This window comes from Pollachius pollachius (assembly GCF_949987615.1).
Source record: "Pollachius pollachius genome assembly, chromosome: 15".
In the NCBI taxonomy this organism is placed as follows: domain Eukaryota; kingdom Metazoa; phylum Chordata; class Actinopteri; order Gadiformes; family Gadidae; genus Pollachius; species Pollachius pollachius.
The window spans coordinates 1,966,124-1,978,766 of record NC_136948.1 but is presented as its reverse complement, the minus strand read 5'-3'; the positions used below and the strand labels follow the sequence as shown (position 1 = coordinate 1,978,766).

The 12,643-nt window shown below is 48.4% G+C and overlaps 1 protein-coding gene across 1 annotated transcript; it reads right to left on the bottom strand.

Moving 5' to 3' along the window:
- Window positions 1–8,212: 8,212 nt before the first annotated feature.
- Window positions 8,213–11,341, bottom strand: foxi2 (forkhead box I2; the record flags this gene model as incomplete). The annotated part of the gene is made up of 2 exons (XM_079752206.1): window positions 8,213–8,811; window positions 10,801–11,341. The coding sequence occupies 2 exons, from the start codon at window positions 11,339–11,341 to the stop codon at window positions 8,213–8,215; spliced, it is 1,140 nt and encodes a 379-aa protein (XP_079608332.1).
- Window positions 11,342–12,643: the final 1,302 nt, after the last annotated feature.

The following is a 12,643-nucleotide window of genomic DNA, read 5'->3' as shown; positions in this document are numbered from 1 at the left end:
CAGCAACCTTGTTTACATTACAACGTAAAACAACATGAGTTGATGTGCTGATACCCAGGGGCTGTGTACACTATAAACAACACACACACACACACACACACACACACACACACACACACACACACACACACACACACACACACAAACACCCCGGATCAGGCACAGGTCCCTGTCACAACTTCTGCCAGCCTTTGGAGGGGGTGGAGGTGGGAGAGGAGGGGGTGTTGTAGGAAGGGGAGGAGATGGAGGGGGAGGTGCTGGCCTCTGAATGAACTTGGACCAGAAAGTTTTCCTCCTTCTCTGGCCTCTCCTCTGTTTCTCTCCATCTCCTCTCCTCTGAATGAACCAGTCAGGTGTCTAACCCCTACCTGCTCCTTAATGATCTGTCTCTCTACTGTCTAACCCCTACCTGCTCCTCAATGACCTGTCTCTGTACTGTCTAACCCCTACCTGCTCCTTAATGACCTGTCTCTGTACTGTCTAACCCCTACCTGCTCCTTAATGACCTGTCTCTCTACTGTCTAACCCCTACCTGCTCCTTAATGACCTGTCTCTCTACTGTCTAACCCCTACCTGCTCCTTAATGACCTGTCTCTGTACTGTCTGTCCCTACCTGCTCCTCAATGACCTGTCTCTGTACTGTCTGTCCCTACCTGCTCCTTAATGACCTGTCTCTGTACTGTCTAACCCCTACCTGCTCCTTAATGACCTGTCTCTGTACTGTCTAACCCCTACCTGCTCCTTAATGACCTGTCTCTGTACTGTCTAACCCCTACCTGCTCCTTAATGACCTGTCTCTGTACTGTCTAACCCCTACCTGCTCCTTAATGACCTGTCTGTACTGTCTAACCCCCACCTGCTCCTTAATGACCTGTCTCTGTACTGTCTAACCCCTACCTGCTCCTTAATGACCTGTCTCTGTACTGTCTAACCCCTATCTGCTCCTTAATGACCTGTCTCTGTACTGTCTAACCCCTACCTGCTCCTTAATGACCTGTCTCTGTACTGTCTAACCCCTACCTGCTCCTTAATGACCTGTCTCTGTACTGTCTAACCCCTACCTGCTCCTTAATGACCTGTCTCTGTACTGTCTAACCCCTACCTGCTCCTTAATGACCTGTCTCTGTACTGTCTAACCCCTACCTGCTCCTTAATGACCTGTCTGTACTGTCTAACCCCCACCTGCTCCTTAATGACCTGTCTCTGTACTGTCTAACCCCTACCTGCTCCTTAATGACCTGTCTCTGTACTGTCTAACCCCTACCTGCTCCTTAATGACCTGTCTCTGTACTGTCTAACCCCTACCTGCTCCTTAATGACCTGTCTCTCTACTGTCTAACCCCTACCTGCTCCTCAAGGACTTCTCTCTGTACTGTCTTTCTTCTACCTGCTATTTAATGACTTCTCTGTATTGTCTAACGAGTATGTGTGTGTGTGAGTCTCTGTGTGTGTGTGTGTTTGTGTGTGTGTGTGTGTCTGTGTGTGTGTTTGTGTGTGTGTGTGTGTCTGTGTGTGTGTGTGTTTGTGTGTGTGTGTGTGTCTGTGTGTGTGTGTGTGTGTGTGTGTGTGTGTGTCTGTGTGTGTGTGTGTTTGTGTGTGTCTGTGTGTGTGTGTGTGTGTGTGTGTGTGTGTGTGTGTGTGTGTGTGTGTGTGTGTGTGTGTGTGTGTGTAGTCGTAGTAGGCCGAAGCGAGGTGGTGTTGGTTTGTTTTCCAGACCGGGGGGGGTTGGGCGGGGGAGGGGAGGGGGGGGAGGGGTTCACCTCTCCTTGATCCCGCCCCCCTCCCACAGGGGACCCCGGGTTCCAGGTCGCCGCGGTAACAATAGGCGTCCTGTGCTAGCGAGCGCTGGACCCTCCCAATGCCCACGTCCATGCTGATTAGCGCTAATAGCTTATTACGCATCGCGGCCTGGACCCGGGCCAAGACAAGAGAACCAATTAACACAGCCGAGGGGGGGGGGGGGGGCAGGGAGGGGGTGAGCGGGAGGCCAGACATGTGCATTCCTATCTCCCTCCTCCCCTGCCCTCCCCAGCCAATCAGAGCCTCCTGCTCCATAGACCACGCCCCCCACACTCCTGAGCTCCTGTCCCCCGTCTGCCACACCGGGGGAATCTACTTCCTGTTTACTTTGTCCGACACCACCACCACAATGACACCATCAGACCCCACCTGTAGCCTCGACGTTGACCTCCTGTACGAGCACGGCCGGGACTCGACCCTACAACCTGCTGGTTAGAGGGGTTAGAACCCTACAACCTGCTGGTTACAGTGGTCAGAACCCTACAACCTGCTGGTTAGTGGTCAGAACCCTACAACCTGCTGGTTAGTGGTCCGAACCCTACAACCTGCTGGTTACAGTGGTCAGAACCCTACAACCTGCTGGTTACAGTGGTCAGAACCCTACAACCTGCTGGTTAGTGGTCAGAACCCTACAACCTGCTGGTTAGTGGTCAGAACCCTACAACCTGCTGGCTACAGTGGTCAGAACCCTACAACCTGCTGGTTAGAGGGGTTACAACCCTGCAACCTGCTGGTTACAGTGGTCAGAACCCTACAACCTGCTGGTTAGTGGTCAGAACCCTACAACCTGCTGGTTACAGTGGTCAGAACCCTACAACCTGCTGGTTAGTGGTCAGAACCCTACAACCTGCTGGTTACAGTGGTCAGAACCCTACAACCTGCTGGTTACAGTGGTCAGAACCCTACAACCTGCTGGTTAGTGGTCAGAACCCTACAACCTGCTGATTAGTGGTCAGAACCCTACAACCTGCTGATTAGTGGTCAGAACCCTACAACCTGCTGGTTACAGTGGTCAGAACCCTACAACCTGCTGGTTAGAGGGGTTAGAACCCTACAACCTGCTGGTTACAGTGGTCAGAACCCTACAACCTGCTGGTTAGTGGTCAGAACCCTACAACCTGCTGGTTACAGTGGTCAGAACCCTACAACCTGCTGGTTAGTGGTCAGAACCCTACAACCTGCTGGTTACAGTGGTCAGAACCCTACAACCTGCTGGTTACAGTGGTCAGAACCCTACAACCTGCTGGTTACAGTGGTCAGAACCCTACAACCTGCTGGTTAGTGGTCAGAACCCTACAACCTGCTGGTTACAGTGGTCAGAACCCTACAACCTGCTGGTTACAGTGGTCAGAACCCTACAACCTGCTGGTTAGTGGTCAGAACCCTACAACCTGCTGGTTACAGTGGTCAGATCCCTACAACCTGCTGGTTACAGTGGTCAGAACCCTACAACCTGCTGGTTAGTGGCCAGAACCCTACAACGTGCTGGTTACAGTGGTCAGAACCCTACAACCTGCTGGTTAGTGGTCAGAACCCTACAACCTGCTGGTTACAGTGGTCAGAACCCTACAACCTGCTGGTTAGTGGTCAGAACCCTACAACCTGCTGGTTACAGTGGTCAGAACCCTACAACCTGCTGGTTACAGTGGTCAGAACCCTACAACCTGCTGGTTAGTGGTCAGAACCCTACAACCTGCTGGTTACAGTGGTCAGAACCCTACAACCTGCTGGTTAGTGGTCAGAACCCTACAACCTGCTGGTTACAGTGGTCAGAACCCTACAACCTGCTGGTTAGTGGTCAGAACCCTACAACCTGCTGGTTACAGTGGTCAGAACCCTACAACCTGCTGGTTACAGTGGTCAGAACCCTACAACCTGCTGGTTAGTGGTCAGAACCCTAAAACCTGCTGGTTAGTGGTCAGAACCCTACAACCTGCTGGTTAGAGGGGTCAGAACCCTCCAACCTGCTGGTTGGAGGGGTTAGAACCCGATACACCTGGTGTATCGGGTTCTAGCTGGTTCTAGCTGGTTCTAGCTGGGTCTAGCTGGGTGATCAGTAGACCCTATGCAGGAGATCACGTTGCTTTAATGACTGCCCTCCACCTCCTCTCCCACGGGTCTCTCCCTGGCCTTCTCCTCCTCCCCTTGAATCACCTCCTCCTCTCTCCTCCTCCTGCATCACCTCCTCCTCTCCTCCTCCACCCCCGGCATCAACTCCTCCTCTCTCCTCCTCCTCACCCTGCATCACCTCCTCCTCCTCTCCCCTCTCCCCCGCCTCTCCTCCTCTCTCCCCTCTCCCCCTGCCTCACCTCCCCTCTCCTCCTCTCTCCTCTCTCCCCTACCCCTCTTCCTCCTCTCCCCTCTCCCCTGCCTCTCCTCCTCTCTCCCCTCTCCTCCTGCTCCTCCTCTCCTCCAGTGGTTTCCATTGTGTATGTGCAGGTGTGGGACATGCTTTGTTGCTCCTAATCCCCGGTGGAGGGCCCATGCTTTGAGTGTGTTTGACGTCCCCCACCGGCTGGCCCTCGCTCCCCCGTCTCCCCCGCCTCCCCCACCCTCCCCTCTGCTCCCCTCCCCCCCCCCTCCCCCCTCCCCCCGTCTCACAGGATCCGACAAGCGGAAAAATAATGAAGGACACCTCCAGCCAGGACTGACCTGGCTGCCATCCACCCTCCACCCCCTCCACCCCCCCACCCATCCACCGCACCCCCATCGTACACCCCTACTCCGACTACCCCTCCACCCTCCACCCTCCACCCTACACCCTACACCCTCCACCCACCCCTCCACCCTCCACCCTCCACCCTACACCCTCCACCCTCCACCCTACACCTCCACCCACCCCTACACCCTACACCCTCCACCCTCCACCCTACACCTCCACCCACCCCTCCACCCTCCACCCTCCACCCTCCACTCTCCACCCTACACCCTCCACCCTCCACCTCCACCCACCCCTCCACCCTCCACCCTCCACCCTCCACCCTCCACCCTCCACCTCCACCCACCCTCATCATGTCCCCCAGAGACCGTTCATCTGTCATCAATCAGCTTTTCCATCAATGTTTAATTCAAGAGTTAGTCTGGTCCTAGCCGTGTGAATTCCACCTGCTAGGCTTCCGGGGTGTTCAGAGGCCTTAGACCCGCCGCACCAACAGGCGGTGAGTGTGTGAACGCGGTGGTCCCCAGTGGATCCTGAGTCTGCTCCTCAGATCCCAGACCCAACAAGTGAGGTCTTGTTGGGTGACGAACAGACAGGAGCGGCCAGGAGTTCCCCTCGCCTTCGGGATCCGCCGGGGCCCTTTCTGGATCACTCTCTGGATCCCAACTAGGACTTTATTTTGCTCTCTAGGTTATTATTTTACGATCTAGATAACTTCCTAGAAAAATACTACATTGTGAGTAGTACTAAAACACTTTAGAATATTAATATTACTCTATTATGAGTATAACTCTCTAGATTACTCTCCAGATAATCAGTATTACTCTCTTGATTAAGACTATCACTGAATTCCCTAGAAAAATACTATTATCCTCTAGATTATTAGTATGAATACTGATTAGTATTCATATTTCTATCTACATTATTATTATTACATACTAGATCATTCTTGATTCTTTTACTCTTTTTTACTCTCTAGATTATTAGTATTACCATCTAGAATACTCCTTAGTCACCAGCAATAGACGACCTAGTGGTTCCCAGTATGTCCTAGTGGTTCCCAGTATGTCCTAGTGGTCCCCAGTATGTCCTAGTGGTCCCCAGTATGTCCTAGTGGTCCCCAGTAGGATTACTTTCACCCGGACACGTTTCTCTGGGTGCTAGGGGTGTGGACCTTGTGATTCGGAAGGCGCTGTTTGGACTGTGATATTTATCGAGGTATTTGTCAGGGTTTGCATTCATTTTGCAATATTAGGTTATATTGGTCGAAACATCGTCTGAAAAGGGTGTTCAATCATTTAAACTATCAGATGTATTTGACTGATGTGAAATAACGATTGATGATGCATTTCTTTGAAACGTGTTGTACTTATTTTGTGGAAATATTTGTAAAATGATGAGTTGACTTATTAGCAGTAGGTGAGTTAGTTGTAAGTTCGCCCTGCCATGGGCTGATGATGGACGTGGGATCCAAAATGTGATCCTGCGTCATGATTGTCGGTGATGAGACCGTCTCTTGACGCAGGGAGCCAGGCCCGGTGTGAATTACAAACATCCAAAGCTTTCCTTAAACCTCCACAACACCGCCGCTAATCCACGTCATGGGTGGCGAGTGTTTTCCGAGGGAAAGTTTCCCTACGCCCCGTTCCCCGTCTCACAGCTGGGGGGGGGGGGGGGGGGGGGGGGACACGAAGCCCCACAACACAATAGTTGTATTGTTGAGCTGCTGCCTGCGTCGACGGCATCCGCTGTGCGGTCTCCGAGTTCAGGACGCTTTGGAATGGGACGCGGAAACACGTGCCTGTTTGTATTGCCATTAGAGGATAGTGTCAAGTATTAACAGCTATTGTTATTAGAGGTTAACGTTAAGTATTAACAGGTAGTGTTGTTATAAGAAGATAATGATTAAGTATTGACAGGTATTATTATAAGAGGATAATGTTAAGTATTAACAGGTATTGTTATTAGAGGATAGTGTTAAGTATTAACAGGTATTATTATTAGAGGATAGTGTTAAGTATTAACAGGTATTGTTATTAGAGGATAGTGTTAAGTGTTAACAGGTGTTATTATTGGAGGATAGTGTTAAGTATTAACAGCTATTGTTATTATATTATTACGTTAAGTATTAACAGGTAGTATAATTAATGGAAAATGATTAAGTAATATAAGGTATTGTTATTAGAGTATAAGGTTAAGTATTAACAGGTGTTATATTATTTGAGGATAATGATTAAGTGTTACCTATTATTATTGGAGGTATTTTTATTAGAGGATAATTATTGCATTGACAGGTTTAAATATATAGGCTAATATTTGCTTTCTATGAAGCCTAAAATAATGTAGTAAAGATCAAACAACTTAGGCCCATGAGATTTCATTACAAGTTATAGAGCTTTACTTAAAATGTGAGTTGCTGAAAGCTATGCTGCAAAGCAAAAATGCCAGTATATTTTGCTAATTGATCAATGGCGTGCTTTTTAAATTATTTGAACCAGCAAATTATATATGTCAATTCTCAATAACTTTATATAGTTAATATACAATTTTAAATGTTAGTATGTAATCAGAAGTAAACATCTTTAAATGTGCCTCAAGGCCTAGTGGGTAAATGTGGACAATATTGAGAGGAGAGACCATAGTGAAAGAACACATATTTATTCATAATCAAATAAAAACTGACTGCATGCTTGTTGTAGAAAGGAAAAATATATAAATGAATATATAATATATACATATCATTTAAATATACAAATACATGTACACATATTTACACAACCTACTCACTGATGGAATCCTGAGATACACACACACACACACGCGCACACACACACACACGCACACACACACACACACACACACACAATACTATCAGACAACAGCAAACAAACTATCAGACAAAAGTAACCAGTAAACAACCTATATCAAACAACAGTAAACATGGGAGAAACAACATAAATAGAACCAGGCTATTCTATGGCTGTGTGCGTGTGCGTGTCTGTGTCTGCGTGTGTGTGTTTTTAAGGGGAGTCCTTGCTCAAATTTTTATGCCCCTCCCTCCGCCATCTTGGTCTCATTCTGAGGATCTCACCGTCGAAAAAGCATTGTTTGCCAACAACGATGATTCGATTTAAGTCAAAAGATAATCAGTATTATTATTGTTATTATTGTTATCATCATTATGTCATCGTTACGTTTTGGACGTTTGTTGAGTAGGAACTTGAGCTGAGCGGAGTCATCACGCTTCAACCAACCAGAAGAGTCCGTCTGTCTGTCTGTCTGTCTGCTACCCATGATGCAACATAAACCTCCAGTATGGAGGCACTAGGAGGCTAGGTTTAGGTTAGAGCTGGTTAGTTTAGGTACTAGGTAAGAGATGGTCACTTTAGGTGTTAGGTTAGGGATGGTTAGTTAAGGTCTTAGGTAAGAGGTGGTTACTTTAGGTACTAGGTAAGAGATGGTCACTTTAGGTGTTAGGCTAAGGATGGTTAGCTAAGGTCTTAGGTAAGAGGTGGTTACTTTAGGTACTAGGTAAGAGATGGTCACTTTAGGTGTTAGGTTAGGGATGGTTAGTTAAGGTCTAAGGTTAGAGGTGCTTAGTTTAGGTGTTAGGTTAGAGTTGGTCGATTTAGGGGTTAGAGATAGTTAGTTTAGGTGTTAGGTTAGAGGTGGTTCGGGTTACTCGGCCGGTTAGGGTTAGTCGGGGCTAGTATAGGTTAGTCGGGGCCGGTTAGGGTTAGTGAGGGCTGGTAACTAGAGGTCCTCTCGGGGGTATATCAGGCTGTTGACGCTGAAGCTGTTGTAGAAGTGTCCAGTCTGAGCTCCGCCCAGCGTGTTGTAGTAGCCGCCCCGCGGCCCCTCAACCAGCTCTCCCTCCTGGCCGGGCCCCTGGCTGGGCCCCTGAGAGTGCACGTGAGAGTGCCCGTGAGCGTGGCCGTGAGGGTGCCCGTGAGAGTGCCCGTGAGAGTGCCCGTGAGGCGGGTGTCCGGGTGTCTGTCCGGCGGCCGTCGGATAGGCCCCGAGAGCCGTAATGTTCCTATTGGACAGCTCGTTGACCAATCCCAGGGCTCCCTGGTGTGCGGTGGAGGGCGGGGCCAGCGACGCCATGCTGCTGTAGAAGTGGTTGAAGCAGGCGGCGGCCGCGCCCCCCGTGGGCGGAGTCAGCGGGGCGGGGGGGCTCTTCAGTCCGTCTATCTCTGGGGAGGAGGGGCTGTCTGAGGACCTGAGGGAGGCCTGCGGTCTGCACTCTTCTCCCTTTGCGGGGTCGGAACGCCGTTTACGTTTCCTCCGGAAGTTTCCGTTGTCGAACATCTTCTCACAGTTTGGGTCCAGAGTCCAGTAGTTCCCTTTCCCTGATGGAACACATATATATTAACATATATATACATATATACACACATATATATACATATATATACACATATACAAAGCTACACCACGCCCAGCTACACCACATCCAGCTACACCACCTCCAGCTACACCACCTCCAGCTACACCACGCCCAGCTACACCACATCCAGCTACACCACATCCAGCTACACCACCTCTAGCTACACCACCTCCAGCTACACCACCTCCAGCTACACCACATCCAGCTACACCACCTCTAGCTACACCACCTCCAGCTACACCACCTCCAGCTGCACCACCTCCAGCTGCACCACCTCCAGCTACACCACATCCAGCTACACCACATCCAGCTACACCACGTCCAGCTACACCACCTCCAGCTACACCACCTCCAGCTACACCACCTCCAGCTACACCACCTCCAGCTACACCACGTCCAGCTACACCACCTCCAGCTACACCACCTCCAGCTACACCACCTCCAGCTACACCACGTCCAGCTACACCACCTCCAGCTGCACCACCTCCAGCTACACCACCTCCAGCTACACCACCTCCAGCTACACCACCTGATGAGTGGTGAGCTCCCCTCTATGTGAGGTTGAGGCCGCTCCGTGAGGATAAACCGGTTCAACCCGGATCTCCACAGACCTTCACCGTAACCCTGGTCCTGCTACCCTGACGCCCCCCCAACTGCCCCCGACCCCCCCCCCAGGAGGGAGGGAGGGACCCTCTCCCTGGTCCTTCTCCCGCTCTGCTCCTGACCTTGGGGACTACTTCCTTGACCTTCGGGGGGCTAGGGTCAGGGGGTCACATGATGCGGCCTGCGAGATTCCCGACTGGGATTCAGGCTGTCAGCCTGAACACCTGACTCGATGTTGGTAAACATCCTGTTGCTGCGGGTTCTGTTCTGGCGGGGGGAGTGGCTCTGCTCCAACGGGCGGAGCCACAGAACCAGACACCAAAACAATGTCGCCGTGATCAGCCATTTAAATATAAAATACGTACTAAATATACATAGCGTGAATATGTATATAAATATATATGTATGTCTGTATATATAGGTATATGTGTATATATATATTAATATATCTATATTTATATATAAATAAATACACATATATACATATAAAAACCTATTTATACATATAGATATATATATGGTCATATCCATATGTATAAATATACATAAATATATAAAGAAAACGCTTTCGAAGCTGGCCATACAATACATCAAATAAGGAGGTTTTCCGTCTCTTTAAACAACGTTAAGTTAAGAGGAGATTAGACTGAGACAGCTTTAATTTCATTAATTTCCTTTTCCAACTTTCATTTAAAGTTTGCGCTAAAGGCGAAAAAAAAAACTTCTGGCTAAATGAATTGATACCCATTAAAAGTTAAGAGTGGGTGCTATTGTTAAGCATGGGTTCTGTTTGTATTTATTATAAAGTAGTTATTTATATTTATTATAAAGTAGTTATTTTGTATATGTATTATAAATTCGTTCTCTCTATTTATTATAAAGCAGTTCATTCTATTTATCATAAAGAATTTGATTATATTTATTATAAAGGAGTTATTAACATTTATTATAGGGTAGGCCAAGTTCTTTCTATTTATAATAAAGTAGTTGTTCCTATTTATTATAGTTATTTCTTTTCATTATAAAGTAGTTATTTCTATTTATTATAAAGTAGTTATTTATATTAATTATAAAGTAGTTTGTTCTATTGATTATAAAGTCGTTATTTATATTAATTATAAAGCAGTTTTTTCTATTTATTATAAAAGTAGTTATTTATATTCCCCGTCCGTAGCGCATCGAGGCCTTTCCATCACTGTAACAGCTTGTTCATGTAATATAACATCGGTATTATAACATGATTATTATAACATGATATCCAACGGCCCTGATGTTACTATAACAACTTGTTAATACTGATCTAACATGTTAATACGAACTGAGTCCTGCTCTATGTCCTGGTGCCCACCTGGATCGTCCTCGTCCCGCGGGACCTTCTTGAAGCAGTCGTTGAGGGACAGGTTGTGCCGGATGGAGTTCTGCCAGCCCGCCTTGCTCTTCTTGTAGAAGGGGAAGTTCTCGGCCACGTACTGGTAGATCTGGCTCAGGGTCAGCTTCTTCTCCTGGGTATTCTGGATGGCCATGGCAATGAGCGCTGAGTAGGAGTAGGGGGGTCGGACCAGCTTCAGCAGCTCCTCCTGGCTCGCGATGGACAGCCAGCCCAGGTCCGGAGCCGAGAAGCCCGGGGAGCCCGCCAGGAACGGCCGCTGGGAGCCGTAGGAGGGCGGGATGAAGGTGGGGTTGTTCCCGTGCAGGTAGGAGGTGGGGGAGTTCAGCCAGAGGTAGGGGTTGGCGTTGGGGGCGGAGGGGAAGTCTCCCAGGGTCCCGGGCTGGTGGTACATAGAGGAGTAGCTGTCACAGTACAGCGACATCTCGTCCTGGGGGCCCTTCCCCGGGACGGAGGAGGCCGGCGGAGAGGTGTGGGGGGCCTGCGGGCCCACGGAGTTCATTATCCCGCAAGGAGCCTCTCTGGTTCAGCCTGGGGTTCCGCGTCACGCCCAGGTGGCACAGCAAGGAGAGCGATGCGCGCCGGGTACTTTTCGTTTTATAAGTTCTTGACAGAAGCCAAATCCATGCGCCGGATCATTTCTGCAGCCAATAGAATCACTCTTAGTGAAAAGGGGCGTGTCCATATCAGACCGCGGCGCGCATCGGACCCGGAGCCACAGACCGCCGGCCTCACAGCGCGAGGAGGCCCGCCGGATGACCCGGGGTCTTATTTAGCATCAATCCTATTAATAATGAATAGATTAATTAAATCAGGCCCACCCCTGCATGGTAGGCCTGTTCTTAACTGGAAATTATTACATGAGGATACACACCTGAGGAATAACATTGTGTAGATGTAATGTCGTGTTTAATCGTTTTATCGTTATGTCGTGAGGAAAACATTGGTAACTTCTTTAACAATTAAAGTTAGGCTTGGTTACGGTAAATGTTAATGTTATAATTTAAATTATGTGGAGTTAGGTTAGGGTTAATATTAATGTTTATATTCTGTAGGGTTAAGTTAGGGTTATTGTTAAAGTGAATCTAGTAGTGTGCATTCTGTAAGGTTATGTTACGGTAAATGTTAATGTAATAATGTGGATTATGTAGAATTATGTTAGGGTTAATGTTAATGTATTAGTGTGTATTCTTCAGGATTAGGTTAGGGTTAATGTTAATATCAGTGTGTACTCTGTAGCATTCTGTAACATTAACCTTAACCTAACCCTACAGAACATTAACATTAACATGAACCTTAACTTAACCCTGCGAATACACATTATTGCATTAACATTTACCCTAACCTAACCCTAGAATGCACACTATTTCATTAACATTATCAGTTCATAAATTTAATGAAGCTCCTAACAGATTAATATATGTTATTACTTCTAATAGTAGCATTATAATTATTACTATTGACGTCAAGACTATTATTGTTGTGTAATAATAATTTTATAAATTAGATGAATACATCATGATCGGAAACGACCTCCTCCACCAGGGGACCTCCTGCATCAGGGGACCTCCTCCACCAGGGGACCTCCTCCACCAGGGGACCTCCTCCAGGGGACCTCCTCCACCAGGGGAACTCCTGCACTAGGGGTCGTCCTGCATCAGGGGCCCTTCTGCACCAGGGGTCCTCTTGTATCAGGAGACCTTCTCCACCAGGGGTCCTTCTGCATCAGGGGACTTCCTACACTAGGGGACTACCTCCACCAGGGGTCCTCCTGCATCAGGGGACCTCCTGCATCAGGGGACCT